Genomic DNA, 19908 nt, shown 5'->3' with positions numbered 1-19908 from the left:
CGAGCCAATTACACGTGTGTGGCGAGGAATGCGGCTGGGGTTATTTACCACACGGCCGAGCTGCGAGTCAACGGTTCGCTTCTGCCCTATTTCGAGTCCTAGATTGATTAGTCCTTTGGTTTTTGAGTTCCGTTTCCTTGACCCTCCTCGCTTCCTCGTTCCCACTCCGCAGTGCTGCCCCAGATCGTGCCCTTTGACTTCGGCGAGGAGAGCGTCAACGAGCTGGACATGGTGTCTGCCTCCTGTACGGTCAACAAGGGCGACCTGCCCATCGATGTGGCATGGACGAAGAACGGCGGTCGGGTCTACACCAACGATGGCATCGTGGTGACCAAGACCAGCACTCGTATGAGTGTCCTGAGCATTGAATCCGCCCGGGCACGACATGCCGGCAACTATTCCTGCGTGGCCACCAACAATGCGGGCGAAACCCGGCAATGGGCTGTTCTGGCCGTAAATGGTTAATAGCCTCGTTTGGTCATCTATTCGTAGGAGCTTTTGCTTTTTCGTTGGTTCTCTTCTGTTAACCCAACCCCATCCCAGTCTTACCCCAGGTGGTGCCCTTTGACTTTGGCGAGGACAGCATCAACGAATTGGACATGGTTTCGGCCTCGTGTACGGTGAACAAGGGCGATCTGCCCGTGGACATCTATTGGACCAAGAATGGCGGTCGCGTCTACACCAACGATGGTCTGATTGTGACCAGAAACAGCCAGCGCCTGAGTGTCCTGAGCATCGAGTCCGTGCGAGCTCGTCATGCGGGAAACTATTCCTGCGTGGCCACCAACAATGCGGGGGCTATTACCCAATCCGCCATGCTAGCAGTCAATGGTTATTGTCCAACCTATAAGAAGTCGGTTTCTTAAGTTTTCCTTCTCTTTTTTTGCATTCCACTTTCCAATCCTTACTCATCCAGTCCTACCCCAAATGATGCCCTTCGATTTTGGTGAGGATGTGATCAACGAACTAGACATGGTATCCGCCTATTGCACCGTAAACCGGGGGGATCTACCCGTCGATATAGCCTGGACCAAGAATGGCGGTCGCGTTTACACCAATGATGGTCTGATAGTCACCCGGAATAGTCAACGCATCAGCGTTTTGAGCATCGAATCAGTGAGGGCCCGACATGCCGGGAACTATTCCTGTGTGGCCACCAACAATGCCGGAGAGACCAGACAATCTGCCATCCTGGCTGTTAATGGTTAATCCCACAGAGCTTTTATGATCGGTTTTTGTTTCTTTGATTTTCGTTTCCCCCTCACACTCATTTCGTTCCCTTCATTGCCATGCAGTTCCGCCCTCGATAGCTCCGTTTTCCTTCGGCGATGATCCTGTGAACACGGGTGAGAATGCCGGAGTGCAGTGCATGGTGCAGAAGGGCGATGTGCCCATCACCATCAAGTGGACGCTCAATTCACGACCGATCATCAACGGCGAAGAGGGAATCACCATACTGAAACTTTCTCCCAAGACGAGCGTCTTGAATATAGCCGCCGTCGAGCAGCATCATCGCGGGGTCTTCAAGTGCATAGCCGAAAATATGGCGGGGTCTAGTTTCACCACATCGGAGCTGAAAGTCAACGGTACACGGAGAAGGAGACCTCACTCAAAGCACCTTTATTTTTATTTTTTTCATTTATGTTTTTATTTTATTTTAATTTTATTTAATCCTTCCGAAATCTTTAGTACCTCCCCATGTGCTGCCTTTCAACTTTGGCAGTGAAATCTTCAATATGGGTGATGCTTTAAGTATCACTTGTGTTGTCCTAAAGGGTGATTTACCCTTACAAATCCATTTCACATTGAATGGTGAGCCTGTGGAAACAGGTGTGAACGGATTCACAGTGATGCAGTTAAACAAACGCACCAGTTACCTAAATGTGGATGCACTGGAGGCCAAGCATCGCGGCTCCTACAGTTGTGTGGCTCAGAATCAAGCGGGTCGAGCGATTTATTCCGCTGATCTACAAGTGAATGGTTGGTTAATCCCACCTCCTGGATCTCTCTATATCCGTCTGTAAAGTTGCTTTCTACTAACACGAACCTGGTTTATTTGGTGGCTAAGAGCTTTGTCTACATCTAGAGAGTAAAATGATTTCCCTCTATAGTTGCACCACAGATCAGTCCATTTTCCTTTGGTGATGAGCCCCTGAATCGCGGAGAAGTGGCGAGTGTAAACTGTGTGGTTCCCAAAGGTGACCTGCCACTTGATATCTATTGGACTCTGAACTCCGCTCTCATTGTAAATGGCGAGCTGGGATTCACTTTAGTGCGGCTAAATAAGCGGACCAGCTCGCTGAACGTAGATTCCTTAGAGGCTGTCCATCGGGGCAGCTATAAATGTATAGCGAACAATTCAGCAGGATATGCTGAATACGTTTCCACACTTGATGTGAACGGTTTGTTTGACTTCTTAATCTCTATTTCTAGTCTTCAATTATGTTTGTTTTTAGTTTTATGTATTACTTATTTTGATTTGCTCTGCCTCATTTCCATTTCTCTAAAAGTTCCTCCACAAATCCAACCCTTTGATTTTGGTGTTGAGCCGGCCAATACTGGTGAAATGGCTGGTGGATTTTGTATGGTTCCCAAGGGTGACCTGCCCATGGAGATCCGCTGGACCTTGAATTCAGCACCCATCATTACCGGCGAACATGGATTTTCCCTGTCACGCCTGAATCCCCGTACCAGCTCTTTGAGCATTGATTCACTAGAGGCCAGACATCGAGGACTGTACAAATGTATTGCCTCAAATAAGGCGGGCAGTGCTGAATATAGCGCTGAATTGCACGTGAATGGTCATTATTCATATCATACTCATAAATAATTCTTAGTTAAAAGTTTATTTGATTTTAATTGTTTGAGTTTTAATCGTTTGCCATTCACTCCCCGCCCCTTTAAGTGCCGCCCCAGGTTTTGCCCTTTAGTTTTGGCGAGTCTGCCGCCGATGTGGGCGATATTGCCAGTGCCAATTGTGTGGTGCCCAAGGGAGATCTGCCCCTGGAGATAAGATGGTCCCTCAACTCGGCTCCCATCATTAACGGAGAAAACGGTTTCACCTTGGTGCGTCTGAATAAGCGCACAAGTTCTCTGAATATTGATTCCCTAAATGCATTTCATCGCGGTGTCTACAAGTGCATAGCCACAAATGAGGCTGGGACCAGTGAATATGTAGCAGAATTACAAGTTAATGGTTTGTCCCAACATGAAATATCAAAATATGAGCAAATAAGAGCACGCTTACTATCTATGTTGTCTTCACTTAGTGTGTTGGTGTCTGGTGTTGGAGCATAAACAATTTCATGAGAATTAGTGCACAATAATAGCTGAATTGGTTTAAAATATGAGTTTATGAACTGCTTGTGCTGAGTCAAAGCCCAATAGAACCATCCTGTTTTAAAATTAGCTTTACCAAAGTTTTGAAATTCGTTAACCAGTAGGTCATACCAATCGGGAAAGCCTCAAATGATTTAAGTATGAGTGCAGAGATGTCCTTAGAAGCTGTTTTGACATATTGATAAATGGAATAAGAACTAGTTTTCTCCGCCTATTTCGTCTAGTTCCCCCTCAAGTTATGCCCTTTGTTTTTGGTGATGAGCCCAGCAATTATGGTGATAGTACCGCAGTGCAATGCATGGTCTTCAAAGGCGACACTCCACTCCAGCTGCACTGGACTCTAAATGGACAACCAATAACCAACGAGCACGTAGGAATACGCATCATCAAAATGTCTCCCAAATTGAGTTCTTTGAGCATCGATGCCATCAATGGCCATCATCGGGGGCTGTTCAAGTGTATTGCCACCAATGCGGCTGGGATTTCCGAGCAAAGCGCCGAATTGGTGGTCAATGGTTAATATACAGAAATATGGACTTTAAGTTTTTTGTTTTGTTTTGTGTTCTTCCTCCAATCCAAACTCCAATCCCAATTTTTTCGGTAAAGTGCCACCTCAAATCCGACCCTTTGACTTCGGCGATGAGGCTTCCAACTCCGGCGAGACCATGGGCATCCAGTGCACGGTCATCAAGGGGGATCTGCCCATCAACATTACTTGGGTTCTCAACAATCATACCCTCAATAGTGGGGACATGGACGTGGTGATCGGTCGCATGTCCAGCAAGTCGAGCACCCTGAACATCGACTATATAGCGGCCGAGCACCGCGGGGTCTACACCTGTTTGGCTCGCAATCAGGCGGGTGAAAGCAGCTACAGTGCGGAGTTGAAAGTCAATGGTTACTACCCCTTTGATCTCTAGTAACTTAGAATCTACACTTTATTATGGTTGATTTATTAACTCATTTTAAACCCCACCCCATCCCAGTCCTGCCCAGCATACATCCATTTAGCTTCGATGCCGAGGCCAACGAGGGCGACAGCGTCCAGTTGACCTGCCACGTGGCCAAGGGCGATCTCCCGTTGAGAATTCGCTGGACCCACAACGGCCTACCCCTCTTCACTCACCTGGGTGTGATGGCCAGCAAGATCGGGGAGCGGATCAGTCTGCTCACGGTGGAGTCGGTGAAGGCTGCCAATTCGGGAAACTACAGCTGCGTGGCGAGCAACAATGCTGGGAACGTGAGCTCAAGTGCCGAGCTGCTCGTTAATGGTTATTGATTACATTTCGTAGACCTATATATTAATGTTCCGTAGATTGAGATCATTTGATACCCAAACCCAAACCCACTCACTTCCCAGTTCTGCCCCAAATTGTGCCCTTCACCTATGAGGACCTGATCAACATGGGCGACTCAGTTGATTTGTTCTGTCAAATCCAAAAGGGCGACCGCCCCATCAAGGTGCACTGGAGTTTCGAGCGGAGCGCCGGGGATTCTGGTTTCGATCAGATGCAGCCACAGATGCGCACGAATCGCATCAGCGCCAAGACAAGCATGCTATCCATTCCGAGTGCCAGTCCGGCGAACACCGGCCGATATACCTGCATAGCCAGCAATGCGGCTGGAACGACTAGCTATAGCGTTGATCTAACAGTGAACGGTACTAAAATCGATCGTATCTTGAACTAGTCCTTAGTGGTTGCGGTTACCGAAAGTCTTGACAGTTTGCGTTGCTACTAATCTAACCCCATCTCTCTAACTCCATCTGTCTAACTGAGCTTGTGCGGTTTTGAGCTGTTAGCTGTTCTTGCATATTGGACTTACCTAATTGGCCTTTAATTTCTGTCCCCAAAAGTTGCCCCCAAGATAGCGTCCTTTGATTTTGGGGAGGAGCCCCTGAACTACGGAGAGCCTGCGTCCGTGCAATGCACCATTTTGGGTGGTGACCTGCCGATGAATGTCACCTGGCTGCTGAATAACGCCACCATCGATAGCTTCCACGATATATCCTTCTCGCGGATCGGCAAACGAATCAATGTGCTCTCGATTGAGTCGGTGTCCGCCCATCACGCCGGATTCTATTCGTGTCACGCGCAGAACAAGGCCGGAATCACGGCGCACTCGGCACGACTGATTGTGAATGGTTAGCTAGATGGACGGAACTCTTACTAGTTATAAGATTAATGCACATGATTTATCATTTACTTCTGTTGATTTGAATACCTTTTGAATACCCTTGAACCCCAATCTAAACTATTCTCAGTACTGCCAAAAATAAGTCCCTTCTCCTTTGGCGAGGAGTCCATGAGCTATGGCGAGTTTGTTAACGTACAGTGCACCATTTCGGGTGGTGATCTGCCTGTGAACATTACCTGGACCCTGAACAATCAGCCTTTCGAGGATTACCTAGAAATCTTGACCACCAAGCGGGGCAAGCGCATCAACGAGCTGACAATCGAGGCGGTGTCGGCCAAACACGCTGGAAACTATTCCTGCGTGGCCGAGAATAGAGCCGGTGTTGTTAATCACACTGCCGAGCTGAAAGTGAATGGTTAATACTTTTGCAGTATTTATAATGTATTTTATATTTTGTTTTCCTTTTTACTTCCCTTACCCTTAACAAAACCCCATGAACAGTGGCTCCCAAAATTTCCCCCTTCGATTTCGGAGATGAACCCTCAAACTTTGGCGAATCAGCTAGCGTTCAGTGCCTGGTCACCTCGGGTGACTTTCCTGTTAGCTTCGCTTGGCTCTTCAACGGACGCGAGATCAATGAGAATGTCTACGATGTATCCATGGTTAAGTTGGGCAAGAAAATCAGCGCGTTGTCCATAGACTATGTCCGCGATCACCATGCCGGGAATTATACTTGTGTGGCCGTCAACCGAGCCACCTCTGTAAACTTTACCGCCGAACTGGTGGTGAATGGTACTGCCAATAGCTTGTATAATCTTCATTCGTTGTTTCTTTATTATTTTGTACTTATTCCTGCCACTTCCTCCTTGTCCACTTTCCCAACAAGTGCCCCCCAAAATCGCACACTTTGACTTTGGCGATCACGCCATCAACTTTGAGGAGTCCGTCTCTGTGAACTGTCTGATTTACCTGGGGGATCTGCCCATGGATATTACCTGGTTGTTCAACGGGGCCCACATCAATGCATATACTGGAGTGTCCATTGTCAAGGGTGGCAAGAAAGCGAGCATCCTGACCATCGATTCGGTTCATGGAGGTCACGCGGGAAACTATACTTGCAAAGCGCGTAATGATGCGGATTCTGCGGAATATACGGCCGAGTTGATCGTGAATGGTATTGAGTGGGGGTTTATATCAGATAGAGATACCTTGTTTTGCTTTTATTATGATTTCAATCCCTACCACTATATAATACCCCACAGCACCACCCAAAATTGCACCCTTCGACTTCGGACAGTCCCCGTCAAACTTTGAGGACTCTGTTTCCGTGAACTGCCTGGTCACCTCGGGTGATCTGCCAATTGATATCGAGTGGCTCTTTGAAGGAGAGCCAATCAACTTTGCCACGGGAATTGCGGTTTTACGCGGGGGCAAGCGGACTAATCTTCTGACCATAGATTCAGTGCATGCGGGTCACGCGGGAAATTACACCTGTAAAGCGAAGAATAAAGCAGCAAGCAGCGAGTACTCAGCGGCCCTGATTGTGAACGGTTGGCAGGGGGACTACTTTTACCTACATTGCAATAAGAATTTACCTTCTTAATTTCCTGACTATAATTTTTCCATACCTTTCCCGTACACCAAGCTCCGCCCAAAATCACTCCCTTCAGTTTTGGCGAAGAACCCGCCAATGTGGAGGACTCCGTGTCAGTGACCTGCCTCATCTCAACTGGAGATCTTCCCATCGATATAGAGTGGTTTTTTAACGACTATGGCATTAGTTCCTATTCGGGAATTTCGGTTATGAAGGGAGGCAAACGGAATAGTGTATTGAGCATCGACAGTGTCCAAGCCCGTCATGCGGGAAATTATAGTTGTCGGGCCAAGAATCATGCCGCTGCTGTAAATTACACTACCGTCCTGATAGTGAATGGTATTACCACTATTGGTTTTACTTTTAAAATGTTTCAGTTCAATTATTTAATTTTCCGTTTGGCTTTATCACTTTTTTTACTCCCAAAGTTCCCCCGAAGATTACACCTTTTGACTTCGGAGATGAGCCCACCAATGTTGAGGATTCAGTATCGGTTACATGCCTTATATCCAGCGGTGACTTACCCATAGATATTGAATGGTTCTTTAACGATTACGGCATTAGTTCGTATTCGGGAATTTCGGTTGTGAAGGGAGGTAAACGGAATAGTGTGTTGAGCATCGACAGTGTCCAAGCCCGTCATGCGGGAAATTATAGTTGTCGAGCGAAGAATCATGCGGCTGCTGTAAATTACACCGCCCATCTGATTGTGAATGGTATTTCCTCACTTAGTTTTTATTAAAATTAAATATTGCATTTGATTTCTTAAAATTTTTGTTCGATTTTATCCATTTTTACCCACAAAGTTCCCCCGAAGATTACACCTTTTGACTTCGGAGATGAGCCCACCAATGTGGAGGATTCAGTTTCGGTCACATGTCTTATATCCAGCGGAGATTTACCCATCGACATCGAGTGGTTTTTCAACGATTACGGCATTAGTTCCTACTCTGGGATCACCGTTGTTAAGGGAGGGAAACGAAGCAGTGTCTTGGGTATAGATAATGTCCAGGCACGTCACGCGGGAAAGTATAGTTGCCGTGCGAAGAATCATGCGGCTGCAGTGAACTACACCACCGATCTTATAGTGAATGGTATTTGCAATCGTTTTCGGGAAGATTTAAGATTAGGTTTAAGACTTTTTATGTGTTTCCATTATATTTAAAAAACTCCAACCCTTAAAGTTCCCCCAAAAATCACACCTTTCACCTTTGGCGAGGACCCTACAAATGTCGAGGACTCTGTTTCTGTGACCTGTTTGATATCCAGTGGAGATTTACCCATCGATATCGAGTGGTTATTTAACGACTATGGAATCAGCTCTTATTCAGGGATGACAGTTTTGAGAGGTGGCAAGCGAACAAGCATGTTGACAATTGATAATGTCCATGCCAGTCATGCGGGAAAATATAGTTGTCGGGCAAAGAATCATGCTGCAGCTGTTAACTACACCACCGAACTGATTGTGAATGGTACACTTACTTAATGACACTTATTTATAAGGCTTGTGGATTATCTTTTTTTTTTTTGTAATATTCATTCATTATTTTGTTTAACCCAAAGTTCCTCCTAAGATCACACCTTTCACATTCGGCGATGAACCGACAAATGTTGAGGACTCGGTTTCGGTGACTTGCTTGATCTCCAGCGGAGATTTACCAATCGATATTGAGTGGTTATTTAACGACTTCGGAATTAGCTCCTTCTCTGGAATGACCGTCTATAGAGGAGGCAAAAGAACAAGCATGTTGACAATAGATAATGTCCATGCTCGTCATGCAGGGAAATATAGTTGTCGGGCTAAAAATCATGCAGCTGCAGTTAATTACACAACTGAGTTGATAGTGAATGGTATATCTAATATACTTGTTTTATTTTTATTAACTAGAGTAGAGCTTATATTTCTTAAACTTAAGTTTTTGTTCTTTCCCCACCTCACACTTAATTCACATCAAAGCCCCACCGAAGCTAGCGCCTTTTGACTTTGGGGAATCCCCTGCTAACTTTGAGGACTCCGTTTCGGTAAACTGCCTCGTATCCTCCGGTGATTTGCCTATTGACATTGAGTGGCTATTCAACGGGGAACCAATTAACTATGCCTCGGGAATTGCGGTTTTGCGAGGAGGCAAGCGGACTAGTGTCCTGACAATAGACTCCGTTCATGCAGGACATGCGGGGAACTACAGCTGCAAGGCCAAGAACAAGGCAGCCAGCAGTGAATATTCCGCGGCCCTGATTGTCAATGGTTATTATATTATTGCTAATGGGATATATAATAATAATTATCTTTTTGTTATAGTTGACTGCCACTTTAAGTTAAGCTTATTATTTCGTTTCATCCCATAACTCAATCAAGTTCCACCCAAAATCACGCCCTTTGACTTTGGTGATACTCCAACAAATGTGGAGGATTCTGTATCGGTTATGTGTCTCATTGCCAATGGTGACTTACCTATTGACATTGAGTGGTTCTTTAACGACTACGGAATTAGCTCGTACTCTGGTATAAATGTAGTAAAGGGTGGCAAGAGGAACAGCGTGCTGAGTATTGATAGTGTCCAAGCGCGTCATGCAGGAAAGTATAGTTGTCGGGCTAAGAATCACGCTGCTGCGGTCAACTATACCACCGAACTAATTGTGAACGGTACACCTACTAGTTAACTTTTTCTTAGACTTAAGGTTTTTTTCATTTTTTTGTAATATTTTTTAAACACTTCCTTCACTCCAAAGTTCCTCCAAAAATCACACACTTCGACTTCGGAGACGAACCCACGAATGTTGAGGATTCCGTTTCGGTGACTTGCTTGATCTCCTCCGGAGATTTACCCATCGATATCGAATGGTTTTTTAATGATTACGGAATAAGTTCGTACTCCGGTATAAATGTGGTAAAAGGAGGCAAGAGGAATAGTATGCTGAGTATCGATAGTGTACAGGCACGGCATGCGGGGAAGTATAGTTGTCGAGCTAAGAACCACGCTGCTGCTGTCAACTATACCACCGAACTCATAGTTAATGGTACTTTTGGGGTCTTTTACATTTACCTGTAAAATATATGTATTTATTTTCATTTTGTAAAGTTTTTTGTTGAGAGCCCCCTAGCTTATAAAGCCTTCCCCACATTTTTTTTACTAGTTGCCCCCAAAATAGCGCACTTTGACTTTGGCGAGGTGGCGGCCAACTTTGAGGATTCGGTTTCCGTGAACTGCCTGGTCAGTTCCGGCGACCTACCACTCGACATCGAGTGGCTGTTTAACGACTACCCCCTCAACCACTACTCGGGCATCTCCACCTCGAAGATGGGCAAGCGCCTGAGTGTGCTGATGATCGATGCCGTGAGTGCTCGCCACGTGGGCAACTACACCTGCAAGGCAAGGAATCTGTGGGCATCGGCTGTTTACACGGCCCAGTTGATAGTGAATGGTACTTTCCTCGCGAAGCCAGAGCTTTTGTACAGCACTTGAGTGTCGTTCTGCTTTAGTTAGTTTCTATTTGTGACCCCCCTCCTTTATATTCCTATACACAATACATATATAGTATACACATTGCATGTTAGCTTTCGCTTTTGTGTCTTGGCTTTTGTAGCTTATTTCTAAGCGTCTTTTAGGTTCGACGAATGGGGATCTGTCAATATAATCATTAACTTTCCAGTTTATTAAGAATAGGGTTCATAGTTTTGCTACAAATTATGTTTACGTCTTTTTTCTAAGTGCCTCCCCATATCAGTCCCTTTGAATTCGGTGATGAGCCTGCCAACTTTGGCGATTCGGTGACCGTGCAATGCACCATATCGAAGGGCGATCAACCGGTGGACATCACCTGGTTTTTCAACGACTATGCTATCAACGAGTACCATGGGGTCACCACTTCGAAGATCGGCAAGAAGGTCAATGTGCTGACCATTGATTCGGTGAATGGAAACAATGCGGGAAATTATACGTGCCGGGCCAGGAACAAGGCCCAAATGGTGGAGTACACTGCTGCCCTGATTGTCAACGGTGGGACAGAGATTCAAATCGATATGCATATCCCTTAAAGTAGATAGAGATCATCTTACATGGATTTTATTTCCTTTTTTTGTTCGTTGTTCATTGATTTCACTATTTTCGTTTTGTGTATCCCGCAAGTCTTGCCCCAAATTACGCCCTTTGCCACCGGTTCGCAGCCCACCCATCTGGGCCAGTACATAACTTACCAGTGCACCCTGACGGAGGGCGACTTGCCCCTCAACATCCGCTGGACGTTCAACAACCAGCCCCTTTTCAATGACGAAGACCAGGACATCCTCATCGCCAAGATGGGTCGACGGAGTAGTGTGTTGACCATCGAAAGCGTTGCCGATCGTCATGCGGGCAACTATAGTTGTCATGGGGAAAACGCCGCCGGCAGAGCTTCATACAGCACCCAGCTGCGAGTGATAGGTTTCTGACCCCCCTGTAGTCTTAAGAAGAGCTTCCGTTGATGCGATTATGATTTTATTTATGTGCACCTTTTGTTTTACCATCCCATCACCGAAAAACGTACATCCAGTTCTTCCGCGCATCATACCCTTCGCCTTCGAGGAAGGCCCCGCCCAGGTGGGTCAGTACCTGACGCTCCACTGTTCCGTTCCTGGAGGAGATCTGCCCCTGAACATCGACTGGACGCTGGATGGCCAGCCCATCTCCGAGGACCTGGGAATTACCACGGCCCGCGTGGGTCGTCGTGGAAGTGTGCTGACCATCGAGGCCGTGGAGGCCCCTCATGCGGGCAATTTCACCTGCCACGCCCGCAATTTGGCGGGACATCAGCAGTTCACAACGCCGCTGAACGTCTACGGTTAGGAATTCTCCGGAATGGGAATTGGGTCGCTCGAGTAGTTTCTTTTTGTGGCCGACTACTAACCCTGCGTCTGCAAAATTGTCGCTGCATGACCTTCTGACCATCTGTCTTTTCTGCCGCTGTCCTGACTTTCTCCTTTCTGCCTCTGACCGAAATAGATCCATCACTTTTCTAATGGTATGGCCTGACGCACATTCACACGAAAAAGCTTGCATGTATGACACCGAGACTGCACTGAACTGTAATGACTAGAAATGTTTTAAACATGAACATTTTTTGAAGTTTCTCAACTTCATTTGCCTTTTTTTAAAAGGTGTCATTTTCTAAAAAAGGTTTTCACTGGAAACTGTTTAGGAATTAGTAGGAACTGATTGGTTGAGTTTTTTAATAGCATCTTACAAGAAATTGCAAGATAATTTCTTAGTTGGAGTTTTTGATCAATTAATATAGAACAGAGTTAAAATAATGATATAGTGTATTGCTTTTATTAAATAGTTTTGAAATTTTGAATGTCTCCATCGTTGCTTAGAAAACGTTTGCTGGAACACCTGATAGAAATCAAGTACAATCAGGGTATTACAATATTTTAAAAGGTCTTAAGCCATGGGGAACATTATTTCTTATTTAAAAAGCACATGAGAATAAATTCCAAGCCGATAGGGTCCCCAATCCAAACGAATTATATTTTATGTTTAACTTTTATTTCTCCCACCTCTGTTTAAAACCCCAAATGAAGTGCTCCCCAAGCTGGCCCCTCTGCCCGTGAATTCGCCCCTGTACGTGGGCGACTACTACCAACTGTCCTGCGCGGTGGTGCACGGCGATGCGCCCTTCAACATTACCTGGTACTACAATGGCGAGCCCGCCGGAGATTTGCCCGGGGTCACCATCCTGATGCACGGCAGGCGCAGCAGCTCGCTGAACATCGAGAGTGTTGGGGGTGAACACGCGGGCGACTACACCTGCAAGGGCGCCAATCGGGCGGGCGAAACTACGGCCGAGACGCACCTGAGTGTCAAGGGTTTGTTCGAAATACTCCTCAAGAATTATTGGCTGGAGGTGGTCCCTCCTAGTCGTAGTCTCCTAGCATAGGACCAATGCATCCTGGGCATCTGTAAATCCCCACTCTCTGGCTTTGATTTTGTGTCTGGTGTTGGAACTTCATAAGCACGAACCTGTATCTGTATTATACAACACGAGTTGGGGTACTCGTTTGCAATTCCCCCTGCTGTACAGTGTGTTGACCGATTGCACGGCTTTCTTATCACCCCCTCCCAGAGCTGCCCCAAGTCGACCAGTTTCAGTTCAACGCCAACGGGGTGAACGGCGGTCAGGCGGTGCGGGTCATGTGCATGGTCTCCTCCGGGGACCTGCCCATCGACATCTACTGGCTGAAGGACGGACAGCCGCTGCTGCGCTCCATCTACCACAAGATCGACGAGTACACCCTGATCCTGTCGCTGCGCCAAACCACCATCGGCGACTCCGGCAACTACACGTGTGTGGCCAGCAATGCGGCGGGCTCGGCCAGTCGCTGGTCCATCCTGAAAGTGAAGGGTACTGCCGGACACTCCGTTGTGTATATAGCTTGTTAACTCCGACTTTTTTTGTTTGTATAAAGTTATTTCCATAAAGTATACCCAATATACCTACAAGATTCATAACAATTCGAGTTGAGATAGCATTAAAGATAGGCTTCGAAATGTAGAATGCGACAACGATCACTGTTAAGGTATTGAATTTAAGCACTGCAAATAAATATTTAATACAAATGGTTGGTTTGCTTAAAGTATCGCTTTTAAAAATTGTCAATCATAGTCTTTAGGTTGGTATTTAAAATATAAAAGTCAGGAGGGAATTGGTAAAATTGTTTCTAAAACGGCATCAAAAATTGACTTTTTACAAAACCCCATAACTACAGAGTTAACAATTAGGTAGTTCGAAACCCAGCAAATATTAAATCTCCAGATAATTTAATAATTGTGTTATAACATTGACAGAATAGTTGCAACATTGTATTTATTTTTTGATTGTATTAAAACTGTCTATTTGTTTTCAACATACTCTACATTTAAAATTAAAAAAACTTTTGCAATTACCAACTTCATGGTTACTTCCTATTCCCTCAATAATTTCCGAAGAACCACCTTTGCTGTCTTCGCTACTGCTGTCCGCTTCCGTTTGCGATGTCGGCGACTATGTGCAACTCACCTGCATTGCCAGTCGGGGGGCCACGCCCATTTTGTTCGAGTGGTGGCTAGATGGGCGGCAGGTGCACGATGACGGCGACGATGACGTCACTCAGGCCACAGTGGGCGAGCACACGAGCCTACTGCTAATCAACAGGGCGAGGGAGGGGCATGCGGGGAACTACAGTTGCCGGGCGAGCAACCAGGTGGGCGTGGCAGAACGCCGCGCCAGGCTAACTGTGAATGGTAATTGGGGGGTCCAGATATGCCACTTCCATCTCACCTTTATTCTACCTTTTGCTGCAGCTAATCCAGTTTTTCTCGACTTCCTTGATTTTATCGATATTCCGCTCAATAGGCCAAAGATTGAGGTCCTACATACTTGTGTAAATATGTGAAGATTGACTTTCTTATTCGATTGGGCAAAGTTAGTCAAGATCTAACCTAGGTCCAATGGTATATGTACTCAGCTTATTCGATTGTTATCCATATGTCAAAACAGCTCAGATCTGACTCTGCACCCATACATGCACAGCAAAACCCACACACACACACAGCACTCTACTAAGCACTGTCCCCAAAAAAATTCCAGGGTACGACTCACAGCCTGACAGATCGTGAATCTTTAACTCCTTGCGAGGTTTTGGTTTTTTTTGTAAAATACATGTTCACAGGGCTCATGCTCCAACACCGAATAAACCAAACAACAATAACTGCAAGATCTATTATCATAATCGCTTCTAATTGTCTACTTAACCAAAACTAAACTTAAACGTTACTAAGGAACTCAGTCTTTCACCAAACGAGACTGAGTCTGTGCGCTTCCACAAAACGTAAACAATTCGCCCTGATCTGTCCAGCCCGAAAATAACCCACATATCCCATTCCAATCCTTCATTAATTATTATTAATTTGTATTAATCATTATTTACTTAGATATAGTAACACACAAAACCAAGTCTGTTTGTATAGAAATACAAAACGTATGCTTAAAATCATTGCCTAGAGCAACCTCAAACAGAACTTGGTTTTGGACTGATTGCATGCAATTTAACCTTTGGTTTGGTCTAACTTTAGTTTCATTAATATCCCACTTTCATTTGTCCTTTTATCATCTTGGTTATTTGTGCTAATATTTCGGTTGTAGTTTGGCCTTTTAAGTTCATCTTGGATATAAGTGAATGTCTGGAAGTATTTTATTATATTCCTGTGGATGATCTTCAATCAAAATTCAAGGAATATCATACAAATATCTTCAGACTTCAAAAGAAAACTGAAATGATACGAGATTGTCTTCTAAAACGTTTTTAATCTTAATCTTATTCAATAATTTCATCTAATAAAATAAACATTTTTAAAAACTTGAAAAGATCATTTCACTTTGCTTGAACCTAAGTCCGTCCTTCCGATTTCTCTGACATTCCTTACCTTTTTGCATGCAACAAATTATGCTAAGAAACCACCACAACTTGACTAACATATTATCTTTCCACGAACGCGTCATCAACCAACAGTACCGCCCAGATGGATCCTCGAGCCCACCGACAAGGCTTTCGCCCAAGGTTCCGATGCCAAGGTTGAGTGCAAAGCTGATGGCTTCCCCAAACCCCAAGTCACATGGAAGAAAGCAGTTGGTATGTACAAATCTGTTGAATTCTTTAAAAAAATGGTTAAAGATATCTTTCTTTAGGCGATACCCCCGGGGAGTACAAGGATCTGAAGAAGAGTGACAACATTCGCGTGGAAGAGGGCACCCTGCATGTCGACAATATCCAAAAGACTAATGAGGGCTACTACCTATGCGAGGCTATTAATGGTATTGGTTCAGGACTTTCGGCAGTGATCATGATCAGCGTCCAGGCACCTCCAGAATTTACCGAAAAGCTGCGTAACCAAACTGCTCGACGAGGTGAACCCGCCGTACTGCAGTGCGAGGCTAAGGGCGAGAAACCCATTGGCATCTTATGGAACATGAACAACATGCGACTGGACCCCAAGAACGATAACCGCTACACCATTCGCGAGGAGATCCTTTCCACCGGAGTAATGTCTAGTTTGTCAATCAAGCGCACTGAGAGATCCGATTCTGCCCTTTTCACCTGTGTGGCTACCAATGCTTTTGGCTCCGATGACGCCAGTATAAATATGATTGTCCAGGAAGTGCCAGAGATGCCCTATGCCCTGAAAGTGCTCGACAAGTCCGGACGTTCCGTGCAGCTGAGCTGGGCGCAACCCTACGATGGCAACTCCCCTCTGGACAGGTACATCATTGAGTTCAAGCGTTCCCGTGCCTCCTGGACCGAAATCGATCGCGTCATTGTGCCCGGACACACCACCGAAGCCCAAGTGCAGAAGCTAAGCCCCGCCACCACCTACAACATTCGCATTGTGGCCGAGAACGCCATTGGTACATCCCAATCCTCCGAAGCGGTTACCATCATCACGGCTGAAGAGGCGCCCTCCGGCAAACCACAGAACATCAAAGTAGAACCTGTGAACCAGACAACCATGCGCGTCACCTGGAAGCCACCGCCACGCACTGAGTGGAACGGAGAGATCCTGGGCTACTACGTCGGCTACAAGCTGTCCAACACCAACTCATCGTACGTTTTCGAGACCATCAACTTCATCACCGAGGAGGGCAAGGAGCACAACCTGGAACTGCAGAACCTGCGCGTCTACACCCAGTACTCAGTGGTGATTCAGGCCTTCAACAAGATCGGAGCCGGTCCGCTTAGCGAGGAGGAGAAACAGTTCACTGCCGAGGGAACCCCGAGCCAGCCACCCAGCGATACTGCCTGCACCACACTGACCTCCCAGACCATCCGAGTCGGATGGGTGAGCCCACCTCTGGAATCTGCCAATGGAGTGATCAAGACCTACAAGGTTGTCTATGCCCCCAGTGACGAGTGGTATGGTAAGTAAAGTCGATTTAATCCTTGGGGATAACATTACCCGGTATTAGCAATTAAAGGAAGCAAAATAGCGTATTTCCAGATAAGTTTAATAACAATTTACCTTCTCATTTTGGATTGACCAATACAAGAAGTATTTCTGTATAAAAATAAAAATGTTTTTTTCTTACACCTTTATTAGATGAGACCAAACGTCACTACAAGAAGACTGCCTCTTCCGACACCGTTCTTCATGGCCTGAAGAAGTACACCAACTACACGATGCAGGTCCTGGCCACAACAGCTGGAGGTGATGGCGTCCGCAGCGTTCCTATCCACTGCCAAACCGAACCCGATGGTGGGTCACAATAATGATTAATGTATCTGTAGATCAAAAGTCTAACCACTTTCCTCCAACAGTTCCCGAAGCACCCACCGATGTCAAGGCCTTGGTTATGGGTAATGCTGCCATCCTTGTATCCTGGAGACCACCAGCACAGCCCAACGGCATTATCACCCAGTATACCGTATACTCGAAGGCCGAAGGTGCAGAGACCGAGACAAAGACCCAGAAAGTGCCACACTACCAGATGAGTTTCGAGGCCACGGAGCTGGAGAAGAACAAGCCCTACGAATTCTGGGTGACGGCCAGCACCACTATCGGCGAAGGTCAGCAATCCAAGAGCATTGTGGCCATGCCCAGCGACCAGGTGCCCGCCAAGATTGCCTCCTTCGACGATACCTTCACTGCCACCTTCAAGGAGGACGCCAAGATGCCCTGTCTGGCCGTTGGAGCACCACAACCCGAGATCACCTGGAAGATCAAGGGCGTCGAGTTCAGTGCCAACGATCGCATGCGCCTATTGCCCGACGGCTCGCTGCTGATAAAGTCGGTGAATCGCCAGGATGCCGGTGACTACTCCTGCCATGCTGAGAACTCTATTGCGAAGGACTCGATCACACACAAATTGATCGTGCTGGCACCACCCCAATCTCCCCACGTCACTCTCTCGGCCACCACCACTGATGCTCTGACTGTTAAGCTAAAACCCCATGAAGGAGACACTGCCCCACTGCATGGATACACTCTGCACTATAAGCCAGGTGGGTGATTCTGGAAGACCAAGGGAATGGACTGTCTATATAATACCTAATCACATTTTTTTCCGATTTTTAAACCCCACTTCCACATGTAATGAAACATATTCACTAGGTTTGACTACCAATGATTACATAAATATTTGCTGATTACATAATCAGAGATAAAATGATTTATTAAGGACCCACTTAAAATAATCAAACAACCCCCCTACTCCTTAATGATTATCTTGTATATAGACAGTTCTGAAACAGGAATTAAATGCTTATTAGTTCGGTTCAGTTTCTGTAAACGGACATTCATTAAATAAGCTTCTAAGGAAATCTGCTCCGTTTAAATTTAAAACCTTCTTTCAGAATTCGGAGAGTGGGAAACTTCCGAGGTATCCGTGGACTCACAGAAGCACAATATTGAGAGTCTGTTGTGCGGCTCCCGCTATCAGGTCTATGCCACTGGATTTAATAAGTGAGTGTCCAAATACCTAATGTCAGTTAAAGCCTAATGTCCCTTTTATTTTAGCATTGGTGCTGGCGAGGCTTCGGACATATTGAACACCCGCACCAAGGGCCAGAAACCCAAGCTCCCCGAGAAGCCACGTTTCATTGAAGTCTCCTCCAACTCGGTGTCGCTGCACTTCAAGGCCTGGAAAGATGGTGGATGCCCCATGTCTCACTTCGTGGTTGAGAGCAAGAAACGGTAGATCATAGATTGGGAATACTTTGGAGTTTTATCTTAATATTTAACCTTCGTAGTGATCAAATCGAATGGAACCAAATCTCGAACAACGTGAAGCCGGACAACAACTACGTGGTCTTGGACCTGGAACCCGCCACCTGGTACAATCTCCGTATCACCGCCCACAACTCGGCTGGCTTCACTGTGGCCGAATACGACTTTGCCACCTTGACTGTTACCGGAGGTATTTATGATCTGTTCTCCGGTTTCCAAACGATTCCTGCATTGCTTTTGTACAAAGAGTACTCTACGTTGACAGTGTCGGGGACAGGTCCTGAAAAATAACTCTCCAAGGGCAGCCTGAAAACCCATTGTCTGGGTCTACTTGTCCACTGGAGCAGTTTCAAGATCGCGTCCCCGAAACACTGTCCATATACAAATAACAAGATGAGAAGCACCAAGCTTTACATTGTTGTACACAAAAGATTTCATAAGTTTATTTTGTCTTTACCAATCACAAAAAATGTATAAATTATTTATAAAAGATATGAGCAAATATTGATTTTTTCTGCTTTTCAATGTGAACAAATTGCACAATATTTTAAAATTATTTTTTTTTTGTATTACATTAAGTTTATAAACTACACAAAGCTTGTCGATATAGTTGCTTTAATTATTTTTTGTTTTTATTTTATTGCAAATAGTTATTAATTTCGATTTTTATCTGCCAGAACTCTGAACGCAGCCGCACCCGAATAGTGTAAAATAATAATCATTTCCTTACGTAAATGCAATTTGTTTCCTTCCGTTTTTAACAACAATCCCAATGAAGAGCAACTGCAAAGTAATGTACATAACTGAATAGTTTACTAACTCACCAACCAGCCACGATTTTAGTTTAAATTTATGGTTTACTAGACCCAAGCATTTGTAGTGCTCTAGATCACAGTATAATAAAGTGGACCTCCCATGTCAACCCAATTAAATACTCGGAAAGTTTTGAACAAACTTTCTTTTTAAAAAGCACTTATTTCTGGAAAAAAATGTCCAGAAAATGTAATTACATAGTTATTAAAGATTTATCATATTGTCTATATTTTTTCTTCTTTAGAAGAAAAAAAACGGACACTGTAATTCATCTTAACACAAAAAACCAGCATG

General features: G+C 45.4%; 1 protein-coding gene across 50 annotated transcripts in view; it reads left to right on the top strand.

Annotated features, from left to right (window-relative positions):
* LOC108042439 (Down syndrome cell adhesion molecule-like protein Dscam2) overlaps positions 1-19908 on the top strand; it is a 67414-nt gene that overhangs the window by 38264 nt on the left and 9242 nt on the right. For 31 of the 50 annotated variants that reach the window (XM_044456645.1, XM_044456705.1, XM_044456672.1 and 28 more), the window contains exons 9-16: positions 4700-4999; positions 15594-15713; positions 15770-16996; positions 17176-17331; positions 17394-18077; positions 18429-18537; positions 18592-18768; positions 18825-18991. In XM_044456645.1, the coding sequence (XP_044312580.1) occupies positions 4700-4999; positions 15594-15713; positions 15770-16996; positions 17176-17331; positions 17394-18077; positions 18429-18537; positions 18592-18768; positions 18825-18991 (2940 nt within the window). Of the gene's footprint in view, positions 1-1295; positions 1587-1689; positions 1981-2111; positions 2403-2510; positions 2802-2905; positions 3197-4699; positions 5000-10779; positions 11068-11599; positions 11888-12626; positions 12912-15593; positions 15714-15769; positions 16997-17175; positions 17332-17393; positions 18078-18428; positions 18538-18591; positions 18769-18824; positions 18992-19908 lie in introns of all 50 variants that reach the window. The other 19 variants (XM_044456754.1, XM_044456658.1, XM_044456753.1 and 16 more) reach the window with 8 other exon arrangements.

Source organism: Drosophila rhopaloa, unplaced genomic scaffold (genome assembly GCF_018152115.1).
Source record: "Drosophila rhopaloa isolate 14029-0021.01 unplaced genomic scaffold, ASM1815211v1 contig_115, whole genome shotgun sequence".
Taxonomy (NCBI): Eukaryota; Metazoa; Arthropoda; class Insecta; order Diptera; family Drosophilidae; genus Drosophila; species Drosophila rhopaloa.
The sequence above is the reverse complement of the archived record's forward strand: the minus strand, read 5'-3'. Positions and strand labels throughout refer to the sequence as shown.